At 37.1% G+C, this 20,097-nt stretch overlaps 1 protein-coding gene across 7 annotated transcripts in view; it reads right to left on the minus strand.

Annotated features, from left to right (window-relative positions):
* cax1 (cation/H+ exchanger protein 1) overlaps positions 1 to 20,097 on the minus strand; it is a 93,801-nt gene that overhangs the window by 19,153 nt on the left and 54,551 nt on the right. For all 7 annotated transcript variants that reach the window (XR_003717513.2, XR_003717514.2, XM_028811466.2 and 4 more), the window contains exons 9-11: positions 14,313 to 14,415; positions 13,809 to 13,950; positions 7,514 to 7,697 (exon numbers count right to left, since the gene is read on the minus strand). Coding sequence is in view for 5 of the 7 variants with exons in the window: in XM_028811466.2 (XP_028667299.1) it covers positions 7,514 to 7,697; positions 13,809 to 13,950; positions 14,313 to 14,415 (429 nt within the window). In the remaining 2 variants the exon portion in view is untranslated. The remainder of the gene's footprint in view (positions 1 to 7,513; positions 7,698 to 13,808; positions 13,951 to 14,312; positions 14,416 to 20,097) is intronic.

Below are 20,097 nucleotides of genomic sequence, written 5' to 3' on the forward strand. Positions count from 1 at the left end.
AGTGCTACCACTGCATCACCTACATGTACTATGAGAAAGATTGGATATGACAGTATTATAATGGATGAGGACAATTCTTTGTTACATACATTAAAAGGTAAACTAGTCTCTTATAAAATGTTTAGTAGGCTTCTTGTTGCTTTATTTTGTTGCACACACAGCCTATCCTATACTTAGAATTTTCATATATGATGTATTGGCACTCTTTTGTACAGCAGGCTATAATACCAAGCAACAAAGTCAAATAATGCAAAGCCAAAACCTGCAACCAGCTCAATCCATAAAAAATGTATTTATCATTGACTAATATCCTAAATTAAACTTACTGTATTCTATTAGAAAGTCTAATTCATAATAGCTAGTTGTTCATTAATTGTATATGAGTATGTGCACCCATACTTGACTTGTGCAGAGATCTATTTTGTACAATAGCTTACCATTTCTAATCATTTATTTACAGATTTCTTTTCCATATAAACTGAAAAAAAGGTTTGCAAAACAAATGGCTAGGAAAATTAGTGAATTCATATTAAATTAAGTTGTAATGATTTAAAAGGGGTTCTCTCAATTTGCCATTACACCAGCTGAGTCCATTGTTCTATAGTAGTTGACCATATCAAATGTTTTTTATGCTGAACCGTGCTGGTATGTGCAAATGCAGATACTGCATGTTTGTTTGAGTATACACCTGACTGCATGCACCCTAGCATCCTGCCCAGAATTAGTCTCTACCTTGTACTCAATAGTTCATTTCCACACTTCATTCTAGTAAATAATAAAACTTATAGAAGCAGGGTTTCTCATGTCAAATTCTATCATGTCCAAACACTTTCTGTTCTCATTGTTAGGAAAGACAGGATGACAGAAGCAGCTAGAATAGTGTGTCCAGCTAATAAGCCAATACTGTAAAAATCTGCTTTTATCACACCAGTCCATCCCTGAGAAAGTGGTAACAAGGGATTACTCACTGAACTGAAGAAAACAGAAGACTTTACACATTTTGTGAGTTCTGTTGCATGACTGCCTAATTTATCTAACTATATACTTTCACATTTAGTCTATGTTTCCATTCATATTCTGCATTCTCAAACTCAAAAATAATTCAAACATTATAATTTATATAACTTCCTCAAAATATCTATAATATGCTTTCATGGACAAATTACAGTGCCTATAAAAATTATACACTCCCCCTCCCCCCATATTTGACCATAATATAACATTAACTCACAATGTATTTTTTGATATTAACAGTCTTTTTACTATGTGAAATGTGAAAAAAGATCTCTGCAAAGTGGCCTAAATTAATTAATGTGTGTTAAATATTTGTAATTAATCACATAAGCATTCACCCCTTTAATTTGGCACATCTAAAATCATCATTGGTGCAGCTGACTGGTTTAAAAAGTGACATAATTAGTTGAATAGCGATCACCTGTTTGTAGTCAAGGAAGTTCAATTGGTTCTAGTATAAATGCACCTTATCTGTAAGGTCCAACTTGTGGTGAGTCAGTATTTATAAGATTCAGATTGGTACATTTTTCAGATTTGAAAAAGGTTGGTTATTCTACGAGTGCATTTGTTGTTCTTTATTTATTACATCAAATGTGTAATTATACTTTCACAGTATGATTACATTTTTCCATGTCAATGTCAATCAACAAAGCTTAACATGTTTTCTGTTACACATATAGTTATGTACACGACTGTGCAGGCTCTCAAGCACCATCTAGCATTATGTTACCACTCTATCAGAAGATGCTATACTAGCCCAATTATATTTACATTTGCTATTCATGCATAAAAATGTTGATCACTCCTTCTATCTAAAACAAGGAAGACTATGCATATTCTAATTGCTTCATTTAATACCACTGCATAAATTTGAATACTGTAAGACTCAATGTATATTGCTAACCCTACATATTTTCCTAGAATTTTTTTAACAAAACAAGTTCTTCTAAATCAAGCATTTCTTTCAATTAACTGTTTCGTGGATCCTTGCTCTTTAAAGTTGCCCTAGCTTTTCTGAATATATTAGAACCCTTTTTTGTTCTTTATTTCGTCTTATACGATTTCTCGTATTAGAAATTTGTTAGTTTTCGCATACCCCTTGGGGTTAGAGCGCAGGGTCAGCCATTGTACAGCGCCCCTGGAGCAATTACAGGTTAAGGGTCTTGCTCAAGGGCCCAGCAGAGTAGGATCTCTTTTGGCAGTGACGGGGATTCGAACCAGCAACCTTCTGGATACCAGCGCAGATCCTTAGCCTCAGAGCCACCACTCCGCCCCTTTGTGCAATGGTAAGAGAACAATAATGTTAGATTTATACATTATAAAAAAAAAAATATTCATGTAGAAATCCCACAAATTTCTTCTAGCTTTACATTTCAGGAGTTGCCAAGATTTTCATATATCATTCTTTACCATACCATTCACAAACCCATTTAAACGGTCAATGGCTGTATTCTTTTTTTTATTTTATGTAATATATTCTTTATGTGATGATAGAGATTGACTATTAGTTTTTTGTGGGCTATAAATGCTTCGGCATTAATGGACTGAACTGTGTAGAATAAGGGGTATACAGGAAATTTATTGGGGTGTGATATTGGCCTATCCTTTTATCATCTGCCGTCACCTAGGACAGATTAGCGGTAGCAATCATCTCGTGTCAGCGTGCGGGACGAATTGTTACAATATTATCCTAATAAATCAATTTAGAATTTAGTAGACTGACCCCTAAAGATTAGTAAAATAAGAAGCTGAAATCTGACCTGTTTTACATACCATACATTTTTATACATAGTCCCCCTATTTTCAGGGGTTCAAAAGTATATGGACACTTGACCGACAAGCTTTTCCATAGCCAGGTGAGAGCAATTCACGCATTATTTCATTAACTATTAAGAAGGTAAAAGGTCAGAAATTGATTCCAAGTGTTGAATTTGCTTTAGGAAGCTATCACTGTGAACTTTCAAAATGAAACCCAAACAGCTGTCGATGCAAGTAAAAACCATCGTTAGGTTGAGAAAACAAAACAAACCATTTAGAGAGACAGCAGAAAGACAAGGAGTGGTCAAATAAATCATTTGGTACATTCTTAAAAAGAAGGAACACACTGGTGAGGTCAGCAACAGCAGAAGGTCTGGAAAAATTACAGAAGACATCTGTACTGTACTGAATGATTGCAGAATTCTGTCCTTGGTGAAGAAGAACCCCTTCACAACATTTAGCCAAACAAAGAACACACTCTGGAAGATTGACCAATCACTGCCAAAATCTTTAATCAAGAGAAGACTTCATGAAAGTAAAGACAGAGGGTTTACCACAAGGTGCAAACCACTGGTAAACCTCAAGCATAGGAAGGACAAATCAGACTTTGCCAGAAAACATTTTTTAAAAGCATGTCCAGTCTTAGAACAATATATGCCAGAATGTTGGAAAGAAGATTATGCAGAAGAGAAGAAATAGCTCTTCATCCGATGAATACCACATCATCTGTGAAACATGGTGGATGCATGATCATGCCTGGCTGTAATTAGAAGTCAGTCATTAGTGTTTATTGATGATATGACTGTTTGCATAAGTAGCAGGATGAATTCTGAAGTGTACAGGGCAATACTATCTGCTTTGACTGAACCAAATGCTTCAAAACTGATAGGACGATGCTTCACAGTACAGATGGACAAACACATACTGTGAAAGAAAACCAAGTGCTTTTCAAGGCAAAGAAATTAGCTACGTCAATCAATTGACCTCAACCCAGTTAAGACATGTATTTCACTTGCTGAAGACAAAACTGATGGCAGAAAGTCCAACGAACAAACAGCACCTGAAGACAGCTGCAGTAAAGGCCTGGCAAAGTACCACTAGGATGGAAACCCAGCACTTGCAGATGGCCATGGGTTCCAGACTTCAGGCAGTGATTAACTGCAAAGGATTTCCAACCAAATATTGAAAATGATCATCATCTCTTATATATATTTCTCTTCTGATTCGTCCTGCTTCCTGTTCAAAAGCAGTCCCGCCCACATGCAAACAACATTTCTCGATTGCTATTCATCCTCTTCCAAACCCTTGCCCACGCTGCCTGCAGCTCCTCTTCAAAACCGGTCCCGCCCACATGCAGCTGACACGGTATTTCTCGATTCCTATTCCTGCTCTTCCAAACCCTTCTCCACGCTGCCTGAGGTCTTCCATACACCGCCACACCGCTTTTCTCGGTTCCTATTCCTCCTTTGGACTACCGCGTTCCCCCATTGGTGTCACGTCACCGCCCTAGATCTAGCCTGACCGCGTGACCTTTCACTTCAACCATGTGTGCGCCTGGGCGTCTTTTCCGTAGCCTGCTATAGAAAGGTACTCTGTTGACCATTGCCATTGGTTTTGTTCCTTGCTATTGGTTGTGCTCCTTCGTATTTTCATTATACTGCGACGGTTGTTTCCTAAGCCTTTGTTATAAAATGAATGACAGTATCTTCTCTGTCCACGGGTTTTTGTACAATGTCATCTCTCTTCCAGGATCCGGCAACTGCCTGTTCCTATCAGTGTGTTATTTCTTGACACAAACGGTTGACGAAGGCAATGCACTCTCACTACGACATAGGGCAGTAGATTTCGTTGCATCACACTGGGACAGATTTGGAGACGTTCTTCCTGTTGTTCTTTCCAACGCAAGTCGAGTTACCACAACAACAAGACCCAGTTGCTCAACTTTACGGTGATATTAATTTCTCCACGTTGACTCCCCAAGAACTTGCTGCAAGAGCAATACTGAGCATCACAAACAACGATTCTCTACATATTAACAACAAAGTTCTTGATCTTATACACGGTGAAAAAGTGACCTTCAAGAGTGTAGATACAGTAGTCAGTGACGATCCTAATGATCAACTAACGTACCCACAAGAGTTTTTACACACCCTCACACCAACTGGCATGCCTCCCCATATCCTTCATCTGAAGGTAGGAGCTGTAGTTATGCTCCTCAGAAATATTATGCCATCAAAAGGTCTTTGCAACGGAACAAGACTCATCGTTACCCGAATATATACAAATATTATTCAGTGCAAACTGATCGCTATCCAAAATTCTGAAACAATCTTCATTCCCAGAATCTCTCTCCTTCCTTCCAACATCAATCTCCCTTTTAAATTTAAACGCACACAATTCCTACTCAGACTTGCCTTCTCCATGACTATCAACAAGTCCCAAGGACAAACGTTTACAAAGATTTGTATTAATCTACAACAACCAGTCTTCAACCACGGTCAGTTGCACGTGGCTTTTTCTAGGGTTAAATCTTTCGACTCATTATCTGTTGTCTCCTCCAAAACACCTATTCACAACTCCGTCTTTCAAGAAGTATTTATTTCTTCTTGATTTCTGAATTCCTTTCTCACCATTTTCTGTTCCTATTCTTACACCGCCGGGCGTCGGCTAGTATTCATGATTATTTTTGTTTGTCTAAATATGTTTAAGCCCCTGAAAATAGGTATTTTTATATACACGATCCCCCTATCTTTTCTAAACAACTCATACAACATTTTTATTAAACCCCTTGAATTAAAGCCAAAAGTCTATGCTTCAATCACATCTTGATTGATTTGGTTCAAATCTATTGTGTTGGTGTACAAAACCAAAAATTATGAAATCTGTGTTACTGTCCAAATACTGTACTTATGGACCTAATTGTAAGTAGATCATGATTTTTTCTTTTAATCCTGTTGAAATGTATTGTCATTATAACTTAACATAGAATGAAAAGTACAGTAAATTATAAGGAATATAATGAAAATTTGTTACTAGTCTTGCTGGTGCAGAAACAAAGAAAGCAAAAAAAAAAAAAAATACAGTAGGTTATACAGTGATATAGTAAAGCAGACATTGAATATTAAAAAATGACAGTAAACTACAACAATAAATTAATATGCAACAATATCAAATTAAAAATATAAAATTATCAAATACAAACACACAACAGGTAGCAGAGAGAACAAATAACAGTCAGACAATACAAATAACGGAGAAGCAGAAAGGTCAATAACATTGAATTGGTAGTGCAAACTATTATGTATCAAATGTGCAAGTTTAATTTTATGTTAATAATGTATGTCTGTAGATAACCGATGCACCCATAAAATTACCAACAACCAGCGTGACTATTTGAACACTTCTTTAAAAGCATTAAGTTCTATATTTTGCAGGTTAAGAATTGTATCTCATGCTTTGCACCCCAATAAATACAAGTTATCCCCAATATACTAACAACCCAATTGTGCTTCACTCAGTCAGAATATGGAACCAATATATGAAATATTTTAAGATAAAGAAGCTTTTATCCGTGGCACCTATGCACGAGAACCACCTTTTTCCACCCTCTCAAACGTATGCAGTTTTTAAATGTCTGGAAAACATTCGGGATTAAATTACTTAGAGATCTGTACATAGACAACGTTTTTGCATTCTACGAGCACACTCCAAATGTAACTTTCCAGCAAAAATTTCTTTCACTACCTTTATATTAGAAAATTTGTTAAATAGAACCTGCCCAATTTTCCTCACCTCCCTCTTTGCCAGAAAAAATATTGATCAATCTTGAGGTCTCAGACATCATTTCTGTAATATATAAAACCATTTTACAGTCCCTCCCTTTCAAAGATCCAAGAGTACAGTGGGAAAAGGATCTCACATTCAACATCTCAGAAAAGGAGTGGAAGGTAGCAATGCATAGAATTCACTCGCGCTCCATATGCATACAATTATTCAACTCAAAATTATATATCGAGTGCATCTCTCTAGTTTAAAATTGTCCAAAATGTTTCCAGGGCAAGATCCAACCTGCGAACACTGCAATCAATTTCCAGCCTCACTGGGCTACATGTTTTGATTGTGCACCAAATTAACATCATTCTGAACCAAAATCTTTAAATGCCTTTCAGACAACCTTGGTGTCACAATCGCTTCTAATCCACTAACAGTGGTGTTTGGTGTACTTCCAGATGGGCTTAAAGTGGAGAAGGACAAACAAACTGTAATTGCCTTTACTACACTATTGGCACGTAAACTTAACTTGCTCAACTAGAAGAATCCTAACTCTCCTCTTTTAAGTCAGTGGGTAACTGATGTTATATACTATTTGAAACTGGAAAAAATCAAATTCCCACTTGGAGGATCTGTACAAAACTTTTGCAAAACCTGGCAGGATCTAACCAATAACATTTCAGAATAAGCATTTAAATTGAGGAAGCAGGTTCTCTCCCCTCTTTTACTCCATTTATCTTTATTCATTTATTAATTTATCTATTTACTTATTTTACTAGCTTAAAGTTTTACTCTCTTTCTCAGGCATGGGGGTTGATTTGTTTCAAACCTATTTTTGTAAAACCAGAAATGGATCCTGTCTAACAAAACTTCAGCCTTCAGTTCATCAATGTCATAATAAGCTATAAGCCAACTGAGATGTATAGTATTACTTTTTTTTAAAAAAACAAATTGAAAGAAAATTACTCACTGGGATGAAGAGAACACAGCCCAACAATGTTCCAGTTAGTGCAGATTTGACAATCTCTTCGTAACACTTGGTCTTTTCTTGTGATCCTTTAATTAATGCAGTGATGTAAAAGGTCAGCTCTATGACAGAACCAAAAGTTGCATTCACTACAGCTCCAACTGCAAAGTTACTCTGTGCTGAAATGCTAATTTAAAAAAAATGACAGAGAAACACAAAGAGCTTAGTATCTATGTTAGTGTCACAAATTACGAAAGCATAGTTTGACTTACAAAAGTTGAACATTCATTACATGCAGGATAGAAACAGCAGGATAACATCAAGTGTATTCAAAAAACTAATGCAATATACAAAAGTACAGTGGAACCTCGGTTCACAACCATAATTCGTTCCAAAACTCTGGTCGTAAACTGATTTGGTCATGAACCGAAGCAATTTCCCCCATAGGATTGTATGTAAATACAATTAAACCGTTCCAGACCATACGAACTGTATGTAAATATATATTTTTTTAAGTTTTTAAGCACAAATATAGTTAATTAAACCATAGAATGCACAGCATAATAGTAAACTAAATGTAAAAACATTGAATAACACTGAGAAAACCTTGAACAACAGAGAAAACTAATACTGCAAAAGTTTGTGCTATAGCGCTACCAACCGCTGGCTAAAAACACTTTTTTTTTTAAATGAGTTTTAAGCACAGGGAAAAAATGAACATTTGAAAAAATCCATAATTTAATAAACCACCAAGAAAAGTAACATTGCAACAATGCACACTACAAACCGATCACTGTAAACAGAAGTGAAAACAAAAACCAAGCCCAGTGCATTCTTTAACTGCCTTCCTACCTCATGCGTCCAGCCCCCTCTCTCTCGTGCAGCCTGTGTGTGTGCGTCTGTCTCTCCTTCACGCTGCCTGTGTGTGTCGCACTGTCTCGCTCTCTCTCTCTTGCTCGCTGCACAGGGAGAGACTGAACATGTACAAACTGAAAGGGAAACTGTCTTGTTTGTATACCGAGTGTGTGGTCGTGAACCGAGGCAAAAGTTTGGTGAACTTTTTGGTCGTAAACCGATTTGTATGTGTACTGAGACGTTCATGAACCAAGGTTCCACTGTACTACATTTGTCTGAGATGTGTTCCTTACAGCTTGTCCAAATATTGAAAGAATAACAGACTTCACAACTTAAAACTTTAGACATAATTTACAAGAGAGAAAAATGAACTTAAATTTACTCTTGTTTATAGGGTTGTCTTTAAAAGATAATAATTTGGTTTCATGCTACAAGCACAGCACAGCTCTGAAGTAACTTGTATCAGGTCATCACATATGTTATTATAAAACAGAAGTAAAAGGATGACATGTAAATGCACTGCATAAAAAAACTGCACTCAATGACCAGGGGCCTCATGTATATGTATAAACATTGTGTACGCACATAAATGTTGCCTATTCCGGTTTTCACACTCACATTAAGATGTGTAAAAACTAAACTTGGCATAATGTTATGCACATTTTCATGGCAGCCTCAGACCAAGCATACACACATTTCTGCTCAGTTTTGTAAATGGGCAGCACCCAGCATCAAAGCAGTGTGGTTTCACTTTCTTTTTTAGATTTGCATCCATGACACAGGATTTATCGCATACACCAAAATGAATTGCATATTGTTTACAAATTTATGACACTTGATTGTAATCAATCTGTATCAATATAAAGGTGAATGGAATGGCCAAACTATTCCAACTACTATGGCTGCTTTAGCATCGTTAGAAGACATCGCAAATGAAAGAAATAGAGAGCATGTATTTACAGATCATACTGAATTCTTGCCCCATGATGATCACTGTCTTCTAAGTCGATTTAGATTTCTAAGAGCTATACTTTTGGAGCTGTGTGCTGAACAGGGGCCAAGTTTACAAAGGCAGACTTTGAGGAATTGTGCTGTAATTTTACCTTTACAAGTTCTGTTCACCCTCAGGTTTTTAGCCACAGGAGCTTTTTAGTGTGAACTATCTAACCGGTCAGGTATTTCTCAGTCACCACTGAGTCATGCCATGCCACCTGTATGGGATGGTGTTATCTGTTTGTCATCCAGATATACAAGATTTCCTTACATCTTACACTTCCTTTCTTGTGGTTGAACAGGCAAACATCAAAGTGCAATTCCTAGCAACATCCGGTCCTCCAAATGTAATCGGAGAGGTCGACTGCTCGCACATTGCTATAAAGGCGCCTTCAGAGAATGAATTTGCTTATGTAAATTGAAAGCATTTCCACTCTATTAATGTGCAAATTATCTGTGATGTAAAAATACATCTCATTCATGTTGTGGCGAGATGGCCTGGTTCAACTCATGATTCATTCATTTTGAGAAGCAAGAGTGCTGGGAACAAACTTGAAAATGGTGTGGTGTGATAGCTGACTTCTCGGTAAGATAAAGCATTTAATATTACCCCTTTGGTCAAAATGTAAGTTATCTGTATGATATAACCATATACCACAATTATTTAGGTGACAGCGAGTACCCACTTTAGACATGGCTTCTCACCCCACTCAAGAATCCACTAACTGAACAAGAGCGATGTTATAATGACCTCCACTCTCAGGCTTGGATAGAATGTACTATAGGGCAGCTTAAGGGTCATTGGCACTGCCTGGATAAGACTGGTGGAGCGCTGCTGTGAAATCCACAGAAAGTGTGTCGCATTGTGCAAGCATGTAGCATACTGCATTATCTGGCACACAATTGTGGCTTGCCCGCACTTGAAGAGATGCAGTATGATGAACCTGAAACTGACACACCAAAAGATCAGCCAAATGGGACAGCGTTACAACATCTTTTGAATGTAATTAGCAGAATGTAAAAACAGGTAATCAGATGCAGCATTTATTTTTTACACCAGCTCATTTAATGTGTGGTCCATATCACAGAGAACAGTATTTATATTCCTTAATTCCTTTCTCCACATCTCTTGTAGCATCCATTATTGCACTTTGCGACTCTGGAATACTGTCCTTCAGAACACAGCCAGATGGTCGCCCAGAGGTTTCCAAGGGAGGGGTGAGTGTGCAGTCAGCACCCAAAGATGTGCTTGGCACACTAGCATAATCACTACCTAGAGTCAGATCCCTGGCATGGGGGGGGGGGGGGGGGGGGGTCACCTAGTGTAATATTGTCTGAAACAGAATAAACGATAATAGAACATGTGCTGCCTGCTTGTTTGTCTTATTAAACATGGAAATTATTTACGTGATTATGGATAACGGTTAGCAAAAGAAAAAAATAAAAACTGCCCCTCAACCGCTGTTAAGATGCCTGTTATAATGTCTCGCCAATAACTGCAGCAGCTCACTGCTCAAACGATGCAAATCCCGGAACTCCATTACCTCCTCTAGTGCTGTTGACATTCAGGTGGTAGGTTGTGTCTTGCCTTTTCACATCGACTTTGATATCTGACCACTTTTTTTATTTCAGGCACTATGCAACTTTCTGAACTTGAACTTTTGAGTGCCTCTGCCATGCTATGCCACTCCATAAATTTCCTTTTGTTGTTTATACCACTGTTTAAGCCACCAAATAATATATTTTTCCATGTACTGTATCTACTTCACGGAGCAGGATCTTCATTTCGCATTCACTGAAATTCTTTTTTTTTTTCTCCACATGCTTTTGCCACTGTCTTTTAACAAAACTCTGAATTGAAGGGGCTATTTATATTGATTTGCATATTCAAATAGGCAAAATTAAAAATTTGTGTGCGTTAAAATTGATGATTGGGATTTATAAACGGAAAGTTCATAGAACTTTGTTTATGCACAGTTTTATGAATCTGAATTTTTTTTGTGCATACGCATATTTCTAGTTTTGTCCATACGTCATGTTTTACTGTGAATTCTGCACAAGCCGTCATACTGTAAATGAGGCCCTAGGTGTTCAATGGCTCAACCCAAAGTATTATACACCGATGAGCTACAACATTACAACCACTTACAGGCGAAATGAATAACATTGATTATCTTGTTATATTAATTATAGGACTTTTCTCACTTCTCAAAGCTCCCTGCATGCATGGAAGACCTGGGACGCAAACACATGATCTTCTTACTGCGAGGCAGCAGCACTACCACTGCTCCAAGGGTGAGATATATTGGGCAGCAAGTGAACAGTCAATTCTTGAAAGTAATGTGTTGAATGGAAAAATTGGCAACCGTAAGAATCACAGCAACTTGGACAAGTGCCAAATTGTAATGTCTAGAAAACTGGGTCAGAGCATCTCCAAAATGGCAGGTCTTGTAGAGTGTTCCTGGTATGCAGTGGTTAGCACATACCAAAAGTGGTCCAAGGAAGTACAACCAATGAAATTGCAAAAGGGTCATGGGTGCCTCAAGACTCATTGATGCATGTAGGGAGCAAAGGCTGTCTGTTCAGACAGAATAGCTACTGCAGAACAAATTGCTAAAACCCTAATGCCAGCCATGACAGAAAGGCATCAGAACACAAAGTGCATCACAATTTTCTGTGTATGGGACTGGTCAGAATGCCCATGCTCACTACTGTCAACCATCGACAGTACCTACAATGGATATATAAGCGTCAGAACCTTGACCATGAAGCAATGGAAAAAGGCAGCCTGATCAGATGAATCACATTTACTTTTGGATCATGTGGACAGCCTGGTGCATGTGGGTCGTTTACCTGCTGAAGAGGCAGAAGATGGATGCACTATGAGAAAAAGACAAACTGGCAGAGGCAGTGTGATGCTCTGGGATATGCTCTGCTAGGAAACCTTGTGTTCAGATATTCTTGCAGACCACATACACACCTTCATGGTAATGGTATTCCCTCATAGCAGTGGGATTTTTTTTCAACAGGATAATATGCCCTGCTACACTGCAAAAACTGTTCAGAAATGGCTTAAGGAACATGACAAAGAGTTTATGGTGTTGACTTGGCCTCCAAATTCCTCAGATCTCAATACGATCTAGATGTTGTGGGATGTGCTGGAGAAACAAATCTAATCCACGGATGTCCCACCTCACAACTTGCGGGACTGCTGCTATAACGTCTTGGCACCAGATACCATAGGACACATTCAGAGATCTTGAGGTGTTGATGCCTCAATGGGCCAGAACTTTTATGGTGGCTTGGGGGGTGGGTAGAGTGTCAGGGGGACCTTTTCCCAAGTATAGGAAGGTGATTTTAATGTTGTGGCTGATCAGTGTACAGTAATCCCTCCTCCATCGCGGGGGTTGCGTTCCAGAGCCACCCGCGAAATAAGAAAATCCGCGAAGTAGAAACCATATGTTTATATGGTTATTTTTAAATTGTCATGCTTGGGTCACAGATTTGCGCAGAAACACAGGAGGTTGTAGAGAGACAGGAACGTTATTCAAACACTGCAAACAAACATTTGTCTCTTTTTCAAAAGTTTAAACTGTGCTCCATGACAAGACAGAGATGACAGTTCCGTCTCACAATTAAAAGAATGCAAACATATCTTCCTCTTCAAAGGAGTGCGCGTCAGGAGCAGTGATTGTCAGAGAGATAGAGAAAAGCAAACAAACCAATAGGGCTGTTTGGCTTTTAAGTATGCAAAGCACCACGGCACAAAGCTGTTGAAGGCGGCAGCTCACACCCCCTCCATCAGGAGCAGACAAAGAGAGAGAGAGAGAGAGAGAGAGAGAGAGACAGAGTTTGTTTTTCAATCAAAAATCAATACGTGCCCTTCGAGCTTTTAAGTATGCGAAGCACCGTGCAGCATGTCGCTTCAGGAAGCAGCTGCACAGAAGGTAGCAACGTGAAGATAATCTTTCAGCATTTTTAGACAAGCGTCCGTATCGTCTAGGTGTGCAAACAGCCCCCCTGCTCAATCCCCCTACGTCAGGATCAGAGAAAGTCAGCGCAAGAGAGAGAGAAAAGTAAGCTGGGTAGCTTCTCAGCCATCTGCCAATAGCGTCCCTTGTATGAAATCAACTGGGCAAACCAACTGAGGAAGCATGTACCAGAAATTAAAAGACCCATTGTCCGCAGAAATCCGCGAACCAGCAAAAAATCCGCGATATATATTTAAATATGCTTACATATAAAATCCGCGATGGAGTGAAGCCGCGAAAGGCGAAGCGCAATATAGCGAGGGATTACTGTACACACTTATGAAGTTAAACTAGTGTGACAAAATCATTAGGGCAGCAAAGACCTATTTAAAATTACTATTCCAACTATAAAAATAACATAAATCAAAGTTTTGAAGATACAGAATCTAAATTCATTATATTTTAATGAACTCACTTACCTGGCAATTGCCATGCCAATATAGTAGGAAAGTGGAATAATCGATAACAGAGAAATGGTAAACTTAACATAAGAACTTGCATATTTATTCTCTTTGTCTGCATATCCAAGTGCAAGAGCAACAACAACAACAGGAAGCAAGTCTACATTTTTAGTTAAAGAAAAAAATGTTAAACAGCATATTCATTTCAGAAATGTAAATTGTAAATTATAAATTAATTTTCAATTGATTACTCAAATTAAAAAAAGTAACTAAGTTACTACATGATTTGTTTATACCATCAGTGTTTTTAACTGTGGCCATTAATGATTGTTACTTATTATACTAGATACAGTTCCTCCATGAATCTACAGATTTTTGCACGGCACCATATAATAATTTTATGATGCTTTCACTACTTATAATAAAAAAAGAATCAGAAAAAGCTGGAAAAACACTTCCCCTACCAAACACGAAAACCAAGAAAACTCTTCCAAACAATTACAAAGCATATAAAAAGGATACTGACAGCAAAAACATTGATTCCATCAACTGTGTACTTGTAGTAATACAAATTGAAAGCATGATAGCAGCACAAAATCATCTCAGTCTCCATATGAACATCAGTCTGTTAAATCAAGAAAATAGAAATTAGAACTATAAAGTTTAGAAGCTGCACTCATTTTAATAACAATATAGTGCACTAGTGGCAAATTATGAAGAATTGTATAGTTAAATCAATGGTTAAAAATTCAGTTCAGATAAAAAAAGAAATGTAATTCAGTATTGTTTTACATAGTCCAGTTTTAAGTTGAGGTTCCAAACAAATGGAAAATGCAAAAATCAGAGCTTTTGTTGGATGCCAATGCTATAGATTGAAAAATTTAATTTAAGTCACTGCACAACATACAATTCTACAATTCTTTAAAATTCTTCTTTGTTTCTCTTGGTGATTTAAAACACTCTATCCTACAGCCCATTAGCTGATCACAGTATGAGTTAGTAACAAAAATACAAAGAAGCTAGCTGTCTGGCCCATGTAGATGTATCTGATAAAATTCTCAGCTGAGAAAATTAACCACTCTTTCAAAAACTCTGCTATAATCTTCCATTGGTGAACTAGAAATAACAACACAATGATTTATGGGAAAGCAAATGATATTTCCTCCTCTCAGAAACAGAAAGGCATAGAGAGAGAGAGAGAGAGAAAGAAATAAAGTGAGTTAAGCAAATGTATTGAAAGGTTCAAACAAAAGTCCCTGTCTATTTTCTGAAATTGATTTCTAAAGACTACTACAATTTTTGAAATGGGTGTTAATAATTGTTATTTAACCTGTTGTGATATTTGCCCGGACACCACCAGTTGAAGACCACATCTTTATACAAAACTTATTTTCTCAGTTCTCCAACACAACAACACAGTCCCGCACAACACACTGTGCCTCTAGCCCCAGTCACCTTTCTCTTGGGCCTTCTCTCTCCTCGTCCCTGGGCCACCTGTCCTCTTTCTCCAGGAGCTTCGTCCTGCTCCTGCTCCCGACTCCAGCTCTCCAATAGGAGGGAGGCGGCCCCATTTATCCTCACCCGGATGAGCTCCAGGTGCTCTACCTGACGTCACGTCCTGGTGTGGCGGAAGCGTCAGGAGAGCACCCGGAAGCACTCCAGGTGACCCTGGAAGGCTCGTGCTCCATGGGTGTGGCGGAAGTAAATAAGTCCCGGGCTCCTTGAGGCTCGGGGCGCCCCCTGGCAGTGGATACGGGCCTCCACGGACTTGAGCCTCCCTGCTCCCCTTCCGTGGCCCTCTCCTGCTCCAGGGTGGTTGCCCCCTCGTGGCCCGGAGGACAAATATGCCACTTCTTGGTCCCTCCATGCGTCCCGGCCGGGTCTGACCCCCAGCCATGTACAACACTGTTTAAAAGTTATGTAAAGCATGTTTATGTGAACAGACAATAGACCAAGCATCTTTGTAACACTAGAATTCCCAAAGCCTACAAAAAAAACTTGTAATCCTGGCCCACCTTAAAATTCCTTTGTGCCTCTCTGTTACCTTCCTTCCTACATTTACGTCATGTGTACCTGTTGCAATGTACACACCCCTCTATGCTGTGGTTCCTATTACACTGAAGGAGCACCTGACACTGAACTATCTTTCCTGGTGGAAATGAAATGTATGTATTCCAAATGGCTATATATTCTTTACCCTCTACAACTCCAGGCACTTCACTCCAAGATAAACAGCTGAGGACTAAGAACCTTCTTTGCGAATTGAGCTGTGGCAGTGGGGGAGGGGTGGGGGTGGGTGGTTTTTGCAGGCTGCTTCCTGCTTGTGCTGATCTACACATTTACAACACAAAAGATGCTGACGGAGAGGTGCACAGGAATTTAAGGTGGGCTGGAATTACGAGTTTTTCGTAGGCTTTAGGAATTCTAGTGTTAATTCATGTTTTTCCCTTGAAAAACTAATGATTAAGCACACCAACAATATTGGTATTGTATAATGTAACTCATTAATTAGCTGTCTTTGCTGCCCACTTATCAAAATAGCTATTGGTCTAAAAAAAATTCACATTCTTTATTACTCTAGTTAGTTTGTTCCCACAAACCTCCCCCCTTACCACCGAAGGATGTGCAAATGAGAGATTCATAATTGGCTTCCTGCAAGTATCTGAGTGAGTCTGTTCTGAATATGGTTTCTGGACTGCAGCCCCTATAAATTGTATTATGTAAGTTAGAGAATATTATCTTTCCCCCAAAGGAAGTACTACAAATAAACTGAAATTAAATCACTAGGGCTATAAGATTGTCTGAATTCTAATCAAATAATGAAATCCATGCTGTAAAAATTAAAAGCAAAACTACAGACAAATATGAGAACAATGGTTCCCTCATGTTCACTTTTAATACATTCAATTGTTTCATTTGTGAAACACAAAGGCACAAAGTATGCTAGTTTATATTAATAAAAATAAAGAATGTGCAGTAACATATTTTCTAGATTTGAATAAGAGAAGCATAGCAGAGAGCAGGAAAACTAATTAATGATAGCATTTAACATTAGGGAAATCACAAGCAATTTTCCTTTTTTATTTGTGTTACTGTTGGAAGCAGGTAGTGCAAAATGTATGCTTCTCAATTTTCCCTCAATTTACATCATTTTGTGCATGCAGGTGATGAAACGGAGATTCGCCTTTATAAATGAGGTTGTCTTCAAGTTCAGCTCAACATAGTCATATAAAAGCTGTGGCTTCCACATACATGTATGCCTTTTAAGCAGAGTTCTAAATATTTATATAAATAAAGGATGAAGGGATGTGATGCATCATAAGATTTTTTTTCTGATGGTTAATTAAAATGGAAATTCTATTTATAAAGAGTGATTAAAAATGTGTAAAACACTTTACACATCAGTGTCATGACTTGATGAATGTCTGAAGAATTAAAAGTATTAAGTATATTAATGACACCCATGCTATGGTAATACTTATATATTTCAGTATGTGGTATAAGACCTGAAATGTAATATTTAAGTTATACAAGACAAGCTCATTTTCACATGTGAATAGCCAAACATATATATATATATATATATATTTTAGGAAACAAAGACAGACAAGCCAGACAGATGCAGAATTCTTTAATAATTTTTGTATTAATTCTATTAAAAATCCGACTATGGTGATAAAAGAGCTACCATACTCTGAATGACTTAGTGTCTTACTGATACCTATTAGCATGCCATTCAGAATCAGACAGTCACTTAGCCAAATGCTTTCCCCCAAAATTTAGCCATTCAGGGACAGATGAAGAGCCAGTGCCTCAGCATTAGACAATAGATATCCATTTCCTGTGTTTACTTTTGAGGACTAGAATTTGTTAAGATTATGATATGTGTCTTGGCTCTAAAGCTGAATTTTAAATATTAATTTCCAGTACCTGAGTTTTTCTTCATTAGCAGTTTGTGTGGGTGGTAAAATTTGGTTATTAACTACAAGTAATATTAAAAGAACTGTGAAACCCCTCTAGAAAAACTTAATTGGTCATGAGGCTGGCTTCTAAAGAGTAATTCCATGTGCTAATGTCTGGTGATTTTAAATTTAAAGTCAACATATTTTACTCCAACAAGTCATGTACTACAAGTACTACACTAGATTACAGATGTCATTTTACAAGCAAATTATAAGCATTACACACTCCATCTTTAAAATGCTTTCCCAATGACCATTAAGCCTGCTTTGAAACACTCAGACTAAAAATGCTAAAATGATTATTAAGATGGCAAACAAACCTTTGCTCCTAATGAAAATATGTGCATAAGCTTTCAACTGCATGAAACAAATAGGAAGAATGAAAACATACTATTTCTACAGTTTTGTGTTCATACAGTTTAATGAAATGAAATTGAAACATAATCTTTGCATTATGTAACACTTTTCAGCAAACTATTCAAATTACAGTAACAAAAAAAGTGGATGGTCCAGATGAGAGAGTATCAGAAGGCTAGGACCACATACTATATGATACTTATTCATTTATTGTGTTATATAAATTTGGGAGTCAGAGAGCATCATGTCTAGTTATCCACAAAAGAAAAGAAGTGAATTTTTTTTTCATTGTAAAAGCAATATTGCATTTTCAAATGCAATATTTTCAAAATTCCCTTATGATGAATGCTTCCACTGTTTGACATAACTGCAAAAATTCCAAAAAAAAACATTGCTTGGTATACCCCAATGGTTAATTAACATTATTCTGCTATCAATATTTGGGGATGGCACATTGTTTAATTCACATTCATAGACATCGCTTGTCTATGAAAGCTTAATAATTTACTGTCAAAACGCCACGTCAATTCTTATATGTATTTATCTCACAATAAAGTGCATTTAGGCATCCACAAGATTACTGAACACATGTATGTGTGTGAGTGTGTGTGTATTATATATACAAACCTACTCCTTAGTATTCCCAGTCACTAATGGGAGGTTTTTTCAATTCCTCACATGTGAACATTTAGGAAAATGCAAGATCAGAGCATCTGCCATTTCATTGTATATTTTAATTTCCCTTTTCTATTCCTGATACACCTCACCTTCTTCCTTGACTGTTCCTTTACTACTAAAATACTTAGTACTTACTTAAAATCTCTTTTGGTCATATCTGCTATATTCCACTCTAACTGGCTTTTAGCTTCTCTAATATCCTTCTTAATGGACGATCTCATACATCCTACATTTAGCATTGAATGTTTTACTTATAATCCTATACACCGTATACAGCGTTTTTTTCCCCTTTAGGGCTTCTTTTCATCTGCTTATTTACCAACACAAGCTTTTTAAAATTTCTTACTAATTCCAAATTTTGGGATGAACCTATCCTGTATTATATTTAAAATGTTTTTAAACCTGTTCCACTGCTCCTCAACTGTTTCCACACTTAAAAGCTTATCCCAGTTTATCCTTTTTAGACTTTGCCTCATCTGTTCAAAATTAACCCTACCAAAGTTAAACTTAACCATTTTAGAGTTTGCATCTGTGTTCTGACAAAACACAGAGAGCTGTATTATGTTAGGGTCACTTGACCCTAGTTGTTCAATCAGCTTTACCCTTTCAATTCTATCCAGACAATTACAAAATACTTTATTGCAAGGACACATACACAAGGTCAAACAATGTTCAAAATGTGTGTATGTAGCACTAGCACAAGATTCTGAGAATTACTGTGGAGACTACTGAAATATGTCAAATTAACTTTAATTAAAAAAGGAAGGCTTATGTGGGATGAATTCATTCAAGTGTTTGTCTTATTAGGTGTAACAGAAACATTTTTGTGTATGATTTAACTTCAACTTCATTCAAAATAAAATAAAAATTAAATTGCAATATACTCCAACTAAATTGCTATTTTTAATGTTTTAAAATGTTAAAAAAAAATCACAATAATATTGAATTGCGACTGAAGAAGTATCACAATAATATTGTATAAATGGTTTCTTAGCAATTACCATCCCTGTATTAAATCTACTGTATTCCTTATATCAACTTTATTATTCTCAGTGAAGAAAAAAAGCACTTTAACTTTGAGATGCATCATAATAAAGCTAAAATATAACCAAAAGAATTGAAAATTATTTTTAATGGTATTTGGCACATACATGTATAAGTTGAATCATTTCAATATTACAGAAAGTATAAGCCATCATTATAAAAAACTTCAACTTTTCAATCATATCCTATCTCATATACACAGTCAATTCAGATGTCTCATATTATATATTATAAATTTAAGATTATCTTTAACAGAAAGACATTGG

This window comes from Erpetoichthys calabaricus, chromosome 1 (genome assembly GCF_900747795.2).
Source record: "Erpetoichthys calabaricus chromosome 1, fErpCal1.3, whole genome shotgun sequence".
NCBI classification, from domain to species: domain Eukaryota; kingdom Metazoa; phylum Chordata; class Cladistia; order Polypteriformes; family Polypteridae; genus Erpetoichthys; species Erpetoichthys calabaricus.